At 41.6% G+C, this 18,697-nt stretch overlaps 1 protein-coding gene across 3 annotated transcripts in view; it reads right to left on the bottom strand.

Moving 5' to 3' along the window:
• Positions 1-18,697, bottom strand: part of POU6F2 (POU class 6 homeobox 2) — a 303,523-nt gene that overhangs the window by 91,925 nt on the left and 192,901 nt on the right. For all 3 annotated transcript variants that reach the window (XR_010308035.1, XM_064169525.1, XM_064169526.1), the window contains exon 5: positions 12,255-12,586. Coding sequence is in view for 2 of the 3 variants with exons in the window: in XM_064169525.1 (XP_064025595.1) it covers positions 12,255-12,586 (332 nt within the window). In the remaining variant the exon portion in view is untranslated. The remainder of the gene's footprint in view (positions 1-12,254; positions 12,587-18,697) is intronic.

Genomic DNA, 18,697 nt, shown 5'->3' with positions numbered 1-18,697 from the left:
TTGCATGGCCAGGCTTGATTAAAAGATGGTTTCTACTGGAGCTCAGCATGTGGGGTAGTGCCAGCTTTGGGAACAATGTAATGGGAAGGAGATGGATGGGAATGTAAACACATTTGGTACTTTATTTCTAGCATTTCCTCACCCTCCTCAACTCTTGACACTGCAAATATCTTCATATTCACATCTGAACAAGATTTAGGCTACAGGAACAGGACACTAAAATATATGTACGATGAACATACTTAACCAGCGCAATACTTCTACACAACTTTAAAAGCTCTGCCCCAAGAAGACACAAACCTTTCACTAAATCAGTGCTCTACAACAAAAGGGTGCTTATGCTGGGATAATTTCTGTGCATACATAAGCCCTCCATAGATACTCCACTCCACATTTCTCTTGTGGCATGGATTTAAGTTGGAGAAGCTTCGCTCTCTCTTTGAAAAATGAACGTGAATGTTTTGAGACAAATGAAAAGAAAAGAAGACACACAAAGACACCACTAAAATTCTGCCTCTCCAGCTGCAGAGCTGGTCTTACACACTTGTCGTTAAGTACATCAGCAGCTCTCAGCTGTTTCCCATTGCCTTCAGATTACTGACATTGCTACAGGTTAAGACTCCGCTCTAAAGCTGTTTCTTTTACTAGCGAGTGCTTGCTTTCCAGCAGTTTAAAGTGAAGATGTGAACAGACCTTTGAAAAGTGACTATTTCAATGCCAATATATTTTGCATGTAAAATATAAAAATCTCAGTGTGTTGCATTTGAAATCTGATAAATATTTATCATCAATGCTGTTTGCTTTTAATCTGTTCAGGATATCATTCCTCCAGCTCCTTAGTACTTAAACAAAAATGGCATTTACATTACAATATTGCTTGCCAACAATCTCATTTTCTGGTTTAGTCAGCAGCCTTCATGCTTGATTAGTCTTTAATTATACAAATACCTACATATTAAAAAAGTTTTCTTTTTTCCATACTTTAAGCATGTAATTATTTTCTCTTGCATGCAATAACCTTTAATTTTAGGATTAAGCAACTGATTCTCTTTAGTATGGATGGGTTTTTTCAAGTGTTAAAGCAAATTTGGTTATTGTACTACGAGGAGGAAAATTAACTTTAGGAAAAACCTTTCATTAGTGCATTTGACAGCACACTGAGCCACTGACAGAAACTTCAAAATATTCAATATACTTGAAAACAAAATGGATACCAGTTCTGTGTTCTCTGAAGTCAACAGCAACACCGCTCTGAATTCAGCAAGAGAGCGACTGGGGCTATGCGATTCCTCCTTTGAATATTCCTTGCTTTTGTAGTATTAGGCTTACAACACTACCTAGAAGCCCAATGCAAGATCAAGGCCTCATTGCATTATTCCAAAACACTGTAAAAGTTTGCAGTCTAAAGAGATCAAACAATGGTGGGAGAATCAACAAAAGAACAGAAAGACAAAGTGACACGCTAGACAGTGACAGAGCTGGGACTGCGCAGTCTGGTGCTCCCGGCTCCAGCAATCCATTTACAAGAACACTTTGCTTCCTGATGCAAATTACTTTCTCAGAAGCGAATTCAGTAAGCAAAGACATAACCTGATAATGAGATTAGTGCTAAATATGCGGCTCGCACGTGCTGCTAAGAGAACTCCCTCCCCTCCTTTCCCTACAGTTTTCACTGACAAGGGCATGGACTGCCAAGTTTGGGTCTACAGGACTGACATATGTTATCTCTATACCTGCTTGTACATTTGAAGTCCCAGTGATTTCCCCCTAGACATACTCTTTGAATGTCTATGGGGAAAACATCAAGGATTTTTAGGATGGCTTGGTTTTCTCAAGTTTTGTTTATTTTTGTATTTGTTTTACATGAACCAAAAATTCTGTCAGACACATTTTCATTGCTTGGAGAACACATTTCATAGGCAGAAGACAGTTAAAAAAAAATAAAAAGGAAGCTGTAATTCTATGAAGTTGGGAAGGGAGAAGAGGGAGGGGGAAACCTTCCTAATGGCATATTGAGCTTGCTGCTGTCTCACTTGAGAGCTGTGAGAAACCTCCTGCCAACTTCCCTAGTAGTAGTGTTAGGTCTCGTTATAAAGTGAAAAGTTGCAGACAGATGAAGGATGGAAGCGTACAGAGCATCTCATTCCAGAGTAGTAATCAGGGATACAAATTCAGCTTTTCACTATGTCAGTCCTTCTGGGCTTTTGTGCCTCTTTCCCAATGGAAAAGGTCAGTAGGAATGAAGGCACTGTGAATAACAAAGACATTGTTTTTTCTCCCTTTTCCTTCTCCGCAGCATCTTTCTGTTCCTCCCTAAAATCAGGCTCTGTCCCAAAGAGAAGCTACAGTGATGAAATCTGCATGTTCAAATGAATCCTGACTCATCCCTTCCTAGACCTTGATTCCAGTACAGGCCTATATCTTCATCATCTGCCCTGCCCCACACGCCATAGCACATGGAGAACATACATCGCCAACTCTGCTTGGCACTTTGTGATGTGTCAAGCCCCTTCACCCATCTTGTCCTGCTCCAGCTGGAGCCACCATCACACAATGACAGATAGGGAAAAGAGCAAGAAGATACAGAGACAGCACCCCAGCTGGGTTTGGCTATCCAGCAGGGTGAAAATGGGATCATTTGGTTACTACAGTGAAAACCATAGGAGTATTAACAACTAACAACTTTTCTGTCACTAGTTATCACATCCACTCTGAGTCATCTTCTGGTACCAATTCATTGTCCACCACTACTATGTTTCTCATTCAGAAACATAACTGGGCTTGGTTCTCCATCTGGAATCCTCAAAGGACATTTGATCATGTTTAAGCTATCAGAAATCAGTCAAATTCCAGTCCTGCAGGAAATTCTCATAATTTAAGATGCAATTTCTGATGTGAATGAAGATAAAAGATGGAATACTGAAATGTTTCAACACAATTTCTTTTGTCTTTTAAGGCAATTCAGAGTAGCTGATTGTTAATGTATTGTATGCTTATGTTCCGTGTAACAAATGGTGTAGCTTAGGGCCAATTTAAGCAAGAGCTATCTTTAGTTCTTTCAATTCCCAGGCCTAAAATAAAATAATAATAACATTTTTAAAAAGAAAATCAATTTTGGGCAGGAGAGAAATCATCTTTGTGGAATTACAGAATCACAGAATGCATCTGGTTAGAAGACTGAGATCATCCAAGTCCAACCCTCAATCCAACACTGAAGGGCTGACTCTGAACCATATCCCTAAGCACCATGTCCCCACTGCACTTGAACCTCTCCAGGGATGGTGAATCTGCCGCTGTCCTGGGCAGACCACTCCAATCTCTGAGAACCTTCTCTGTGAAGACATATTTCTTAATATCCACCATCACCTGTCCCTGGTGCATCTTGGAGCCATTTCCTGTTACTTGACACCAAGAAGAGGCTCCCTCCTCACTCAGCCTCCCTTCAGGTAGCTGTAGAGAACAATGAGGTCTCCCCTCAGCCTCCTTTTCTCCAGACTGAACACCCCCAGCTCTCTCAGATGCTCCTTGTAGGCCATGTGCTCCAGGCCCTTCATGAGCCTCATTGTACTTCTCTGAACATGCTCCAGTACCTCAGTGTCCTCCCTGTAGCAAAGGGCCCGGAACCGAACACAATACATAACTATTGGAAATGGAAAATCTCTGAAAGAAGCCTTGATCAGTTAAAGGTACTACAGTATCAAAACAAAAACTGAATGTATATCAAAGGTAGGACAATTCTTCTTCCTGAGACCCACAGTGCCCAGCTGCTTTTTGTTCCTTTCTCATCTTGTGGCAAATATCTTAATTTCTTGACTTTGCCCGAGATCAGCAGTAAAAAAATACACCAGTGCTACAAGACAGGTTGTCCTAAAAGTCTTTCAAACCTTGCTGGTGGGACAAATACTAGGAAACTTACAGAAGACTTCTCTTCCAGATGACAGTTTTAGAGCTGGCTCCCTTCTGACCAACAACCTATCTTCTTCTAAGATGGATTCACCCAGTGATTTGTACTTACTTTACAAGCCCATATTTTAAAGATGAATTTTAGGACTAGCACTTCTGTGAGACATCTTGTATGCCAGGACATGCCTTCTCATTTGCTTAAGTGATCCTAACTCCCTCATATCCTAATGCACTAGGAGCTCTAAGAAATAAACATCTTCTGCCATGTGCCCAAGGTGATAACCTCTAACCTTCTAATTTTCCAGTTTCTACATAATTAATTGTTGGTTACTTCAAACTAAAGTAGAAGGTTGGTGGAGAAAGGGGAAAGATGAAACAAGATGGATTTGGAAAGCTCATGTTTCCAATACGACCCCTTGGATAAAAGGAGCTTCTTTTTTTCTCTTTTGCCTAATTTGTTTCTCGTTGCAGCACTGAGGTCAGAATAAGCCAAGAGAATGAATGGAATAAACGTCCTGACGGGCTGCCCGAAGCTGCCTGGTGTTACGGATCAGCGTAAAAGCAGCTCTCTTTCCTCTGCCTGGCCCGATGTAACTCACTGGAGTGGCAAATTACATCAGACCTACAGCTGTAACCCGACATTATGATTAATTTGATCAGTAATTTCTCCTGTTTTTCATTTTAATCGGTGTGACTATTCTGCTGTGGCAGGTCTTTCAGATCTAATTAAGATAAATTTCAGAGTAAAAGACTTGGCAGAATTTTCGAGTCAAATCCGAGCGTCAAGTGTGAAGACCTGCAGCACCAGTCAATCAATTTCCAGTAAAGACGGCAGGCTGTAACTCAGCAATCAACCCATTAACACTTAAGCAAATTTTATAATCTCCAGGCCTCTGCTTAGTCACTCTCTCAAAATATTCTGCCTCCCAATAAAAAGGAGAAAGTGGCATTATTTCTTTAAACACCTGCCCTAAACTGCGCCTGCTAAACCCACCAACGGAATCCACAAGTGGACACTCATGGTAGATCTCGACAATACTGCTGGAAAGGGCTTAAATGTAAATGTTAAAACATAGTCTGGAGAGACTTTTTTTTTTTTTTCTTTTACTCTCTTCTCTTTCTTTTTAAAAGCAATACCTAGAAATTGAGCAACTTCTTTTAGGTGATGATTCGTACAGGATCCTTGAAGGACAGAACATCACTTCCAGAGTATTGCAGCTCAGATTCAGTAAGCTCACTAGGTTCTCTGTGTTCGCTTGATCCACTTGCTTCCAAGTAGAATTCTTTTCCTTGAGCTAGAAACTCCTGGTGACTTGCAATTCTTAATCCTTTCCCCCCCCTTTCTTTATTACAAAGAGGTATGAAAAATAGAAGAAACTAAAGTAATGTGGTTTTTTATATTCTCTACTCCCCTGAAAAAAAATTGGGAATATGAGTGAAAAGAGTAATTATGATAAATGAACACTGGCAAAACTCATCCACTGTATTTAAAGGAGTATCTGAGGCACTGTGTCAATTTATTTTTGTCCCTAAGTTCCCCTCTCTGCCTAGACAGGCTTTGGAAATAGAAGATCTTGTGGGACATGAATCCTTTCCCAAATTTGCCCTGGTGGTTATTATTTATTTATTTCCCCATTTATTAAATACTTCAGTTGCTTTAGGGAGTTTATTAAATGCTCCCATTTCAGAAGCCAGAGCTAGCTGGGCAACCAGCTCCACTTTTCTCTCCTTCAGAGAATTCTCTAGCAAATGGTTTCCTATATTAGCCTCAGCTTCTGCCCCTTGGGTGCTAATAATGCCAGTTGTTTTGCTCGAAGATTAATTTCCTTTGCTTTAAATGTGAGTCAGACACTGGTAGTCCTTGTGCTGCTGAAAATAGCAACACCTACAGAGTATTTTTGGATGGACCAGGCAGCCAGTGCTCAGCTCTCTGGCTGAGAGGTTTCCTCAGGGAATGAAGAGATTTGCTTATAAAGTCTCTTTGAGAATGCCTTAAACTTCTCTTTGCTCTGTTTAAATGCAGTATTCAAAGGCTTTACAGAGTGAAGTCCCAAGGCCTCAAAGATCCAACAAGGCAGTGAAATTCCAGGAGAGTAAAGACAGCTGGGAAGATGTGAGACTCTTCTCAATCCTGAGCATGGATGCAGCCTTACACATTAAGTGAAACCAGCCTCTTTGTGCAAACGATGCTCATGATTCTCCAGGTAGAGTAGCAGCCCTCAAAGACAGCGGTGCCAGGAAACCAGCTTGCATGATCATAGTACAGCACAACGCAGAGACACCTGAATGTCCACCTAAGACAAACTGCCCTGTTGCCATATCAGAGTGGTCTAGCTGGTGGTGGACCCAGATGGATGAAAAGTGTTCAGAAGAGGTGAGAGGAGAACAAAGGAGGCCATGGATGAGGTGAAACTCAAAGCCAACAATTTCTTAAGCAAGATTCAAGTTTGTGAACAGTAACATCTGTGCACTTCGCAGAACTACTGAAGTGGCAGAAGGAGAGCATAAAAACAAAGGAGGGGACACGAATCACTACAGCATTTGCAAAGGGTAATAAACATCTCCGTGTGATTCATCAATATGACTATGATTTCTGTTACAAGTGCTTGCCTTTTCTACTCATGAAATCGCCTTATCAACCCCCCAAAATCATAAAAATAGGGTTAGGAGACTCATAAATCCCAAATTGTCAGGAAAACAAGAAGTTTAAGTCTTCCTGTACCTGTTTGAAATGAGGAGGAGATGAAATATGCAAAATATTCTTAAGAGTTCATCAGCCCAACTCAATTTAGCTGCCTGCAGGGGAGTTTCCCTGTTCTGACCTTAGAGCTGATACTTAGTTCTCACCAGTATCTTCTGGAAACCCATCTAAGATCAGAATTTCAACAGGTTCACTCTCAGCAGATGATGGGCATAAATAAATGTCTGCTCTATATGTCTGTGTCACCTCTTGCCTTCTGATGTGCATTATGCTACTCCCTTTTGCTACCAAAAATAAGGGAATTCTGGAAAATGGATCCAAAGCACTGAATTCTCTCACCAGTTATAAAATATTTCTTTGTCAAACTGATAACCAAGTAACAGAACAATTTCAGGCAGTCATGTATTGCACAGTGTCACATACAGGGGGAAGGCTAGATAATTTTAACAAAAACCCTCCAAAGCTCAGTGGGGTTACTGGTGTTGAAATCTTGATCAAGTTTTCTTGATCTCAGGATTTGATAAGCATGAGAAGTATACAGCAGGTCTTGGGTGTGAACATAGACAGAAAGACAGCCCCAACTATAGCCTATGCAAACATCCCAGCTGCCTTCCTCAAACCAACAGATTTGCTGGTTTCTTCTGTGTTTTCAATATATGTAAAGTGATGAAAGTGTCAGTAAACACTGTGAATTCCTTAAATTAGATTTTTCCTAAATGAGAAGCTAACCAGTGAATGAGGCTGGGAGGAAGGGAAGAAGAGGTTTGTTTTTCTTGGCTGTTGGAGCCTCAGGCATCTGTGTACATATTCTCCCTCATTTACAGCTGAGTGTTTCAGCCTTTCTGCTTTTCTTTTCTCCTTTGTTATAAAAGTGTTGAGGTTCCAAATACATTATTTAAGATTAGTATGAAAATTTAATCTGAAGGAGGTTCTGGTTTTGCTATGCTAGAGTTTGCCATTACTTGGAAGATTTTTCTGCTGTTGTCATCTCCTCACTTCACTTCTTCCCTCCTTTTATGATGCTTTTTTTTCTCACTCATCATCTCCCGTCAGCTGCAGTTATTGTAGGTAGGCTTCTATGACAAAAAGGTGCTTTAGGAGAGAGTTCTGAAAATGGTCAGAATAATTTCAGAGTGGGGCCATCCCTGGGGGATTTCCTGTTCGTCTGTTCCTATTGGCACCTGAACAGAACAGTCGAAATCACCAGGAATCCTTCTGTTCCTATGGTGTAGTTATTCCTTTGTAGACTTGGCTGTGGGGATGTTCATCTTACCCATACCACTAAAACAGTGTGAGTGTCAGCATCAGAAGCTAACCTCCATTTGGAGCCAGGTAAATACATGTTGATGATAGAAAGAACCTTATTCTGGTAGTCAGGCAGAAAAATTGAGCACTTAATACTTGGCTCATCTGATTTTATATAGCATGTATATTTAATTGATATTTAATTAAATGCAAGCTCTGTAAGAGATGCTAACTGTGCTTTGAAGTTACAACATGTGGACCATCCCAGAACTGGTGAAGTTTGCCATGTAATAACAAACATTCACAGGAGAAGACACTTGAAGAAGCATTCTTTCCCAGAAGTAAAGGTTTCCAAGGCTCCAATTTACAACCTGAGGAAGGTTACCTTCCTCCTCTGGATTCCTTTGTTTTGGTCAATTGAAACAATGAAAGCTAATGTCAGACTACAATTTTCTATATGGAGAATTTCAATATTTTAAAATGAAGGGACAAAACTTTCCACTATTTCCACTGAAATAGTGCTCTGCTTTGGAGAAGTCTCCTCTGCTTTGTTGTTCTCCTCAAATCAGCAATGATCCTAGGTTCTGGAGTGTTTTGCTTTTACCAGGACAAATCTAGAGCATCATCGCTAATGTCAGTACAGAATCCAGGCCCTAAGGTGGCATCCTGGCCGGTATCAGGGGTAGTATGGCCAGCACCACTAGGGAAGGCATTCTTCCTGTGCTCAGCACTGGTTAGGCTACACCTTGAGTGTCCAGTTCTGGGCCCCTCATTTTAAGAAATATGCTCAAATGTGTCCAGATAAGTGCAGCAAGGCTTGTGAGGGGTCTGGAGTACAGCCCCATGAGAAGCAACTGAGGGAGCTGGGGGTGTTCAGCCTGGAGAGGAGGAGGCTCAGGGGAGACCTTATCTCTGTCTTCAACTACCTGAAAAGAGGTGGGAGTTGGTCTCTTCTCCCAGGCAATTAGTGACAGAATGAGGGGACACAGTCTCAAGCTGCACCAGGAGAGGTCTAGGCTGGATGTTAGGAAGAAGTACTTCACAGAAAAAGTGATTGGCATTGGAATGGGCTGCCCAGGGAGGTGGTGGAGTCACTGTCCCTGGGAGTATTTAAAAAGAGACTGGGTATGGCACTTGGTGCCATGGCTTAGTTGATTAGGTGGTGTTGGGGGTAGGTTGGACTTGAGGATATCAAAGGTCTTTTCCAACCTAATTAATTCTGTGATTCTCTGATTTTTCATCTTTCTACACAATCACTAAAACACTTCCTGAAAATCATAGGTTTGTAACTACAACCTAGCCTGTTGAAGCCAGCAAAGAACAGTGAAAAAACTAGAGTACTACAGAACAATCTGACAAGAACCTTTCTGAGACCTTTAGCTGGTGTGTGCTGCACCAGTATTATTAATTTCTGATCAACTAGCAAAAAAACCCTCACCCAGGTATACCTAAGCAAGTCACTTTCATTTAATTTGCCTTCTGAAGGACATGACAGCATCTGTACATTTTGAGATGTAATTGCAGTTATCCTTCAGACTTTTTATTGAAACAAACACAATCATCCTCCTGAATTACTGACTTTCCATGACAATTTCTAGAGGCTGCATTGTTCTAAACTAATATCCTTCAGACAGATCCTGAATAATGTAAGAGGATAAAGCCCACATGAAAATATCAAGAATTCAGAAATGAAATTTAAGCTGTCAAACTTTAACTTAGTTGATCTTTATTCCCTTAATATTCTTCAAACAAACCCCATTTCATTCTAGTTCATAAAGAACATTACCTTAGAGGCCATAATATGTTTGAATTTTGTTCTAGGTCGATTCTTAAATTAAAGCATTAGACATTAAAAAAATACACATTCTAAGCAGCTATTATAAACTGGATATATGAACTGCTGCCAAATGCTTGCTCCCTCCTGTTTTAGCTTTTGTTTGGTTTATGTTTCTGCAGAAGAAAACAATTTCAGACACAGACCTCGAGCTAGATGGGTAAAACAGCTTTTCTCTGCAGGATTTAGAAGGGAAAGGCAAATATGATGGAGGAGATCTCACTGCTGCTCTGCTTTAGGAAAGTACCAGAACACATCCTTCAGCCATATATAAAGTGCAACAGCAGTTCCTTTGGAGATATTTGTGACTGTCACTTGCATTTTAAAGAGCCTCAGCAATATGACAGAGCATGTTTCAAGTTCTTAAGTATTTCTTAGGGAAGCTCAAGAAGTATTATGCTTGCTATAGAAGTGGCTAGGAGGCCGAATGGCTCTGCAGACTTCACTAAAGTGAGGCCTGAAATACTGTGCTGAATTCTGGCTTCTCTTCTGGATGTCAGCACACAGCATTTTTGTAGCTGTGAGCAAACTTTGGGTCTTCACAAATATTCAAATGGCAGTGATCAGAGAGGAACAAACGTTAAAAATACTTATCCCCCAGTTTATGATGAACTCTTTAATGCTGAGCCAAAGTTGACAGCTAATGACTTCTAATTCTCTGACTGTTCTGAAGATGTCTCAGCCACACAGCTGGCTTAGCAGTACTGGCTGAACTTAGCCCAGTGGGAATGCCAGACCTCTCACGCTGATGTCTTTCATTAATCCCAGTTCCTAAAAGGTTTAGAGCATAGCTTTTGAACTAAAACCACCTGAGAGTACTTGGTTCCTTCCACTTCTGTTGAATCTGTCACATCCAAACTACCCTCTGAAGGGTAGTTGTGGGATAAGCATGATAAAAAGACACGTGCCAAGGTACCCTGTGAAAACACTGGCATTGGCACCCCACACGTGAGGAATCACTGGTTTTACTTACTTCTCTTGTACTTCTAGAAGTGAGGTGTGACCATGGAGAGCTAAGAGTAGAAAGTGCTTCTTCTGGCCTGTACAGGTAAGTCACAGATGAGTCTGGAAGTACTTGTATTCAGCTGAGATTTACACTGGGACCAGAGGCCGTATCAGACCCAAGGCTTCAAATCAGTGTCAGTACAATCCTCCTGAGGTGTGTTCACTGAGATGATTCCACTTCCTCCCTAGCTCAGCTCTAAATTATGAGTGTTTGCTTTGTTTGTAAAACTGAAAGCCATTTGAAGGCCAATATTTAGCAGGCAGTTTTAGCAACATGCACTGCATACAGTTAGTGTATGTACATTGCAGCTGCACCAAGACAATAAAATGTAACAGAAGCTCCTCTGGAAATATTCCTGTCTATTTCTGTCAATAATCTGCATACTAAAGAGTCCCAAAGCACTCATTAACATGATGGACTGGACATTAAGTTGTGCCTAAGTAGCCCTTAAGACAATACACAGAAGAAGCTCTATAAATATGATGCTCTACTATAAGGACAATCTCAGGAAGCAAGGACACAGCTCTTGTGGACTTTTAAGTCCATTATCCAAACCATTAAAAAAATCAGATTTGATGCAATTTAGTCAAAGCTCAGATCAATGCAGGTTTATCTGGCCACATGCAAACGCAGCTTCTTGTAAAACAATTCCCTTAATGGTTTGAAAAAAGTTTTTAATTATTAAGCTAATATAGTTTAATTTCTGCAGGAAATGGAACCAAATCCATGAGTGTGGAGAAAACCTTCAAAGTGGTTCAAAATTCAGAAATTAAATGAGTAGAGACTTTGCTGATTTATAAGTGCAGTTTCAGTGCCTGGTAAGAGACTCTTCTCACTTCACAGACTACCCTGATGTTCATTCCACTTGTGGGCACAGTCAAAGCTGTTGTTGCAGGATGAGAATACAGCATGACATGTCTAGTATGAGGACATCCAAGTTTAAAAAATTAGGACCATTGGATCAGAGCTCTCCTGTTTCTTTCCAGGAATTCCTAGACAGAACCCAGAATTGTTATGGGTGCCACAGCTGCTGGTCTACTGAAAAGCATCCTTGTCATCAGGATGAACATCTAGGAGAAGCATTAACTAGCACTCTTAGCTTTGGAGTCTGTAGTGCCTAACAGAAGTATTTGGTTCTTAGCAGGATAAGCATTAGGACTATGATCTCAAGGGGAAAGATAACCCATCAACCCCTTGTACACACCCACCAGCAAAAGCTCTGTTCCTTTTAGGAACAGTCAGGGTATCTGCTAACTCTGCTCTCCTCATAGGTTACCATAAAGGGTGGCTGCTGGGCAAATGCCATTTATGAACAGTACCTGCTGAACACATGGGAAAAAAGAGAGAGTTTTCTATGGGTTTATGATATGGACTTAAAACCATTTTACTCATTAATTATGTTTCCCTGGCTTATCAGGCTGTTTAGATGTTCTAAGCTGGATGCCTGTGAAGATAACTAATGTGAGGCAGTCAGAAGGTGTAGCCCTCACTTGATTCCCCCTTGCAGTAGGAGGGTATGCACTTTCTGTTATTAGACCATTAGAGATTTGTATATAGCATCCTACCTGCAATGGATTTGGTGACGTAAGAGGAGATGGAAGGCCATGCCCTGGTGACTGGCTGGGTTTCTGAGGGGAGCTGGAGGACTGTGGGGCTGGAGGTGGTTGGCTCTGGCTCTGAGACTGTGTTTGGCTCTGCTGTGGTGGTGCTGACGGCTGTGGCTGTGGCTGCTGGGTCTGCTGGGTTTGTTGTGGAGTCTGTGTCTGCTGACCTTGCTGCTGCTGCTGGCTTTGCTGCTGCTGTTGCTGCTGTTGACCTTGCTGCTGCTGCTGCTGTTGATGCTGGAGCTGCTGAAGATGTTGAAGCTGTTGAAGTTGGGAGTTCAGTGATGAGGTAGCTGTGAATTGAAGAGAGGAAAGGGAATTATGTAGGCTTCAGTAACACCTACTTTATAACAGATATTCTAGACTAAATTCTGATTCTGATACAGTGTGAGGGACACTGCCCACTGAGGTCAGTTAGCCTGGCACTTCAGGTTGTGGCAGGAAGCATGTTCCCAACAGTAGTAGGCTGTGGCTCTGCCAGTGCAGTTCTGTGGTAAGAGTCAGATTTGACTGAAGGCAATGAAAGCAAACCTTTGGCAGGACTGCAACTCTGCCCACAGGACAGGGATCAGACCTGACCAGCAGCCTTTGCACAGAGAAGTGAGGCAAATGGGAATTTTGCCCACCTAGAGAAGAGCCAAACCTAATGTCACTGTAACAGCGTAACAAAGGCTCATAACATGAGCTGCTGCTGCTAGATAAAGGAAACCCTACTTTTTAAATAAAGGACACTCTGAAAAGAGCTTTCTTTATACAGCAGGTGTCAGAAAACAAAATATATAGCTGTGAAATTTCTTTGGCAATGCATAGGTAGCAAAAAAACCACAACCCACCTAAGAAATTTCTGTGTCTCTGGAACTAGAACTGCCCCTTATCATTCACATCTCAAAGCTAAAAACTTGCACTTGTAAAACATTTTGTGCACTTGCACTGCTCACTCATTCCTGGTAGTAAAGGTCTGATGCATTTTGTTAGCATGTGCTCCAAAGAGAAGACTTGGAAACTGGTGGCACACAGGACCACCAGCTCTGCTGGAACAGAGGAGCAAACTTTATCTCCCACTTTTCAATTGACTAGGGTGTTCATTAAGCTCAGGAAAGCAGGTGCCAGAGACACATCACTAAGGAAGAACAGCTTTAAGCAGCAGCAGAACATCACAGAACCTGATTATTTCTGGGGTTATGCCCCAAATAAGTCAGCTGGTTCCCTGGCCTTATCCACTTCAATCAACATTGTAAGGGTTGCATTAGATGGCTGCAAGATCCCAAGGAGAACAGCCTACAAGTTGAATGCACTATTTGCCCTCTGTGTACTGTTTTGCCAACACCACTCTGTATTCTGGTTTCCATCATCATGAGCCAAAGCAGACTGGGAATGAATAGAATGTTATTTCTAAAGTGAGAATCTGGATTTAATGGACAGAAACCCTTCACCAAGTTATTTGTGGATTGGCAGATAAAGCCAAGTTGTCTCCAATTTCTTTCCATATCAACATCCCTATTTCAGCTTTCTAGACGTCTATGACCTGGGGATGAACCTGAGGTCTTGGTATGATTTATGAAGTCAATGAGCCATAAACAGGAATAAGCTAAAGAAAAAAAAAAACAAAACAAGAAAAGAAAAGAAAATGGAGAAAGATGAGGCAGAATAGGTAAGAGAGAAAAGGCTGTATAAAAGAAAAGGTAAAGTCTTGGTAAGAAGAGTTGTTGGTCATCCATTCCTGTATTCACAGCTGCTCCAGATATTCTTCCATCAGGGGCAGGACTCAGAGTACAAATATTCCTCACAAGAATCACAGTCATAGGTATGTGACTTCAACAAAGAGTTTGAATAACTCAGAGGAAGACTGATAACACCATTAGGGAAGTTCTGTGTTACAATGTAAACCAGAGTGACCATCAGGTTAAAGACTCGCACAAAAGAAATCAGACTGGAGGAGTAAGAGTAAACTCCCATCAATGCCATGTTCAGAATCCCCCAAAGCCAAGAGGGTAAGAAATGTAAATATAGTCTAAGGCATAGGAGAATAAATAACAAGGTCTGTATTCAAGAAAGCAACTGCATAAACAAATATTAACCACAGTATGAAGGACCTCAGATGGCAACAAAAACTGTTTAACCAGTTCTGTTTGCAGGGATATACACAGAGGTGGAAAGACCATTCCCATGAGACAAAACCCTCATCTAGATCAGTTCTTTACTTTGTGCAGGTCCTTTTTTCACCTGGGATAGCTCAGCAGTCTGGACGAATCACTGAGAACCAGAATTAAGACTTCAAACATGAGAGACCCTTACAGCTTCCACAGACTCCAATACAGAAATGAATGTAATGATGCCCCACAGAAGCATATCTTGCAACTTACATGCCTCATAGAGAGGAATGAGGGCTCATTTTATACACTGTGTGCAAAACCAGGCAGGATGACAGAACTTCCTCTATGACAAATGAGATACAGTGGAGCCTTTTGTACTGCAGTGGTCCCCAAACCCTTTTCCACCCACAGGGCACTCATAGGCTTGGAAGAATGGATTTATCAGAATGTTGTATGTAGGGCACTGGGTCATGTAGTAGGGGACAGGTAACAGCATTTGAGGTGGAGGGAAAGCCATCTAGTGAAGTATTTTTGGACCACAAAACATGCTTGACTCCTTAAGGTTTGATGGCTCTCAGCTACAGTTTGGAAAACATGGCTGATAATTAAAAGAATGCTGAAAATATCAACCTGAGGTAACATGAGGCAGCATGGGAAGGAGGGATCACTGCCACTCTAGAAACAGAAGAGTACAAACACATGTGGGTTCTCCACTTTTTTTGTTGATGATCTTATGATTGAACTTACAATACACTAAAAATATCTGTTGACAGAATAGTAAAGATAAAAGCATCACTGCCTGGACTTCTTAAAAGCATGACACACAAGACACAAGGAGAATGATAAAGAAGCCCAGAATTTGAAACAGAAAAGAAATCTCTTGACAAAGTCAACCAAATGAGGGATGGTTACATTATATTGTAAGAAGTGTAGCATTTTGTGTGTTTGCATTTGGCTCAGAGCGAGCAGAAGGCTAATATTTCATAATTATTAGTATCACTGTTCCCCATGGAGCATGCAATTTTCTTTAAAGGTGCTTTCGCTGAAATGCTGCCAATCAGTGATATGAGTAGCCTTGTAGAGTTATAAAGCTTAGATAAGGACTGTCAGAAATACTACTGATCTGTTTGTTTACCACCAGGCAAAAATCTATGCTTTCTGAAATGTTTTATAGATGGATGGATCTGCTTAAGCAAGAGAGATTATATTGTTGCAGGTGTTGGGATTCACTTGCTAGAAGAGTTATCCTAATGGTGTAGGTCTCAGTTTCATTAACAAGTCATGCCTTTGGACAGCTATTTAATTACTTGCTTCAAAATTAAATCTTCATGAAACTTCCATTCTCCACAGAACCAATACTCCATTTAATGGGCACGTTGATTTGAACATTCTTTCTTCTGCCAATACACACAACAAGGGGCTGAATCCAGAGGGAAGAAAAAGAGAATAAAATGCCTCAAGTACTTTCATATTTTTTTTCAGCCTAAGGTTTTGCAGGTTCAGGTCCTACTGAGCAGTTAATGCAACCAATTTTGGATGGTTATTGCCAACAGACTTCTGTGCATTGACAATGTGAGCATGTGCAACCACTGAAGACTTAAGTTGACTTCTTGTGGTAGGACTGATAGGCCCAAAATAGGCGTATATGTCTTGTCTTACCTAGGCATGTTTTTCTGCTCCACCAGAGAAGCAAGCATGGGAAATGGACACAAAAGAACCTGTAGCCACTGAGTCTGGCCTGCCCAGGGTCCTGTGTTAAAAAAGGTACACAGACACTTAGCTTGTGCAAGGCCTGTGCTCTTCCCAAATTTGGGTAAAAGTGAGCCTATGGCTTTGCCTAATACAGTAAGGTTTGGCTAACTGCCATCCTGATTGGCTATTGTGTCCAAAGGGCAATTAACCTCGGCCCACATTGATAAGAGAAGATACGCAGGTGAACAACCTGCTCTTGCTTCCCTGCTTTGCTCCTCTGCTCTCTCTGCTGTGCGCAGCAGTGCTCTGCTGTTGCCTGCTGCAATTGCCTTATTGTTTGCCTGGCAAACCTCACTGCTGCGAGTTACCAAGAGCAGACCCTGGATGCCTGCACACGATCAGCCTGTGTGGTCAGTGGACGTTGTGCTGAGACTGCACGACATCTGCCTCTGCAGAGTGAACGACCCCAACCCTCTCAGCCTTTCTTCATAATAGAGGTGCTCTAGCTCTCTGATCATTGTGACCCTCCTCTGGACTGGCTGCAACAGTTCTGTGTCCTTCTTACATTGAAGATTCCAGAACTGGACACATAACTCTGGGTGGGATCTAAGCTAGGCAGAACAGCTAGAGGGAATCACCTCTCTTGACCTGTTGGACATGCTTCTCTGGATGCAGACCAGGATTTGATTTGCTTTCTGGGCTGCAAATGCACATGTCTAAGTCATGTTGAACTTCTGTGATTCTGCAATATCGACACCTGCAAGTCCTTCTCCTCAGAGCTGCTTTCAATCCATTCTTCACACAGACTATAGTTGTGCTTAAGAGATTGTCCAGACTCAGGTGCATTTGGGCTTGTTGAACTTCATGACATTTGCACTGGCCTACATCTCAAGCCTGTCAAGGTCCCTCTGGATGGCATTCCCTCCATCTAGTGTGTTGACTGCATCACTCAGCTTCACGTCGATGGTAAATCTGCTAAGGGTGCACTCCATTCCCTTGTCCATGTTGCCAACAAAGATATTAAATGGTGCAACTCCCAATACCAACCCCTAAGGAATGCTACTCTTCACTGGTGAAGACAAGGCTTTCCCAAAGCCACAGAGCAGGTGCACTGCAAAGGTGGATTTGGGGCTCTGGCTTCTGCCTGCAGTCTGGTGCTCATGCTGCCTGATTGCACTGCCTCTCACAATGTGTGTCCTATCCACAGCAGGAGCTGTGTCATATTATTGTTTGTAATCAAATCCAATCCAACTCCCAGAGCTTGCTTGCATAGCTCATCCATTATAAATTGTAGACCTGTCTAGCATTTGTCACTTTCTGCAGAGCTTGGAGCCTGATGGAATTTCAGGTGCTACAAGAGAGCTATGTCTGCATGTATAAAAGATAACACGCACTGCCTACCTCACAGGAATCTTTTTGTGACTTACTGGCAAACAGCTGGGTGAAACTTTGGCACATTTTAAGTGAGAACTTCCTACTTTCTTTCAGAAGTGCATTCAACAGTTAAAAAGCCTTGCAAAAAATTGCAAGAATGTCTTTCCATGGTTAAAAAAGATAACAAAAAATGGCACGTTAGAGGAGAGATAATTAACCAAAAATGCATGCAAGCTACCAAACAAAAATCCCAGAGGGAAATCCACAAAAGCTGTGCAACATTCAACTTTCCTTAATAAAAATACATGGTAAGTAAATATCTGGTAACCAAGAAGGTAGTAAGAACTTATGAAGAAACAATGCCATGAGGGGTTTTCAGCCTAAGTTTAAGTGTAATTTCTTGGTTGTTGCAGTGCCATGGCACACTTCCCAAGCGATCGCCCCACGTTTCATGATCCTGCTTTAAGCGGATTATGCTTAGCCACAGTATCAGGGCATTTACATTAGAATAAGAGTTATGGAATTAAATGGTGCAAATGGATGATCAAGAGGCACTGAAAGCAAACTTCCTGGTCTCTTAGATCACTAGCTTCTGTACTTGTCTATACAGACCTCATGCTCCTTTAAGGACTTAGAGAAAGTTAAGATCGAAGGGACGTAGTCCTTCTTGCCTTCCTTTGGGGGATACCTTAGGCACAATGCTGCTATGCATTTACAGTATGTACATAAAATGTGGTTCTTCAGGCTTTTCTTGTAGCCTCAGTTCCTCTACTGGTTACCTACACAGGAAACTGAAATGAAACTAAAATGCCCCTCTGCCAAGTAGAGCGGTGCAGCGAGAAAAAAAATCACCTCTGATACAACCATGCTGAAAGAAGTAGCAGTCTGATCCATGACAGGGGAATGACTGAATCTTTTTCTTAGTTGGAAAACTGAACAGGCTCCATCTTCAAATCCCAATCCTAGTTGTGTTCACTGAAAGCAGTATCAGCTGTCTGCTGCCTCTGGCTAAGACATTATTGCATAAGTATGGGAATGTCTTCGGTTATATTTTAAATAAAAATATACATTTTAAAGTTTAATCACATTTCTCAATAAAGCAAGGAACAGAAGTATGCCCATGAATGTTATATAATGAAAATGATGTAAAAATTAGGACTCTTTCTTTCACCTCTCATTCACAATACAAACTCCCATCCTTAAGGTCTCTACAGCGCTTGGCAGAAGATCAAATTAATGCTCGGG

Source organism: Pogoniulus pusillus, chromosome 32 (assembly GCF_015220805.1).
Source record: "Pogoniulus pusillus isolate bPogPus1 chromosome 32, bPogPus1.pri, whole genome shotgun sequence".
NCBI classification, from domain to species: domain Eukaryota; kingdom Metazoa; phylum Chordata; class Aves; order Piciformes; family Lybiidae; genus Pogoniulus; species Pogoniulus pusillus.
The sequence above is the reverse complement of the archived record's forward strand: the minus strand, read 5'-3'. Positions and strand labels throughout refer to the sequence as shown.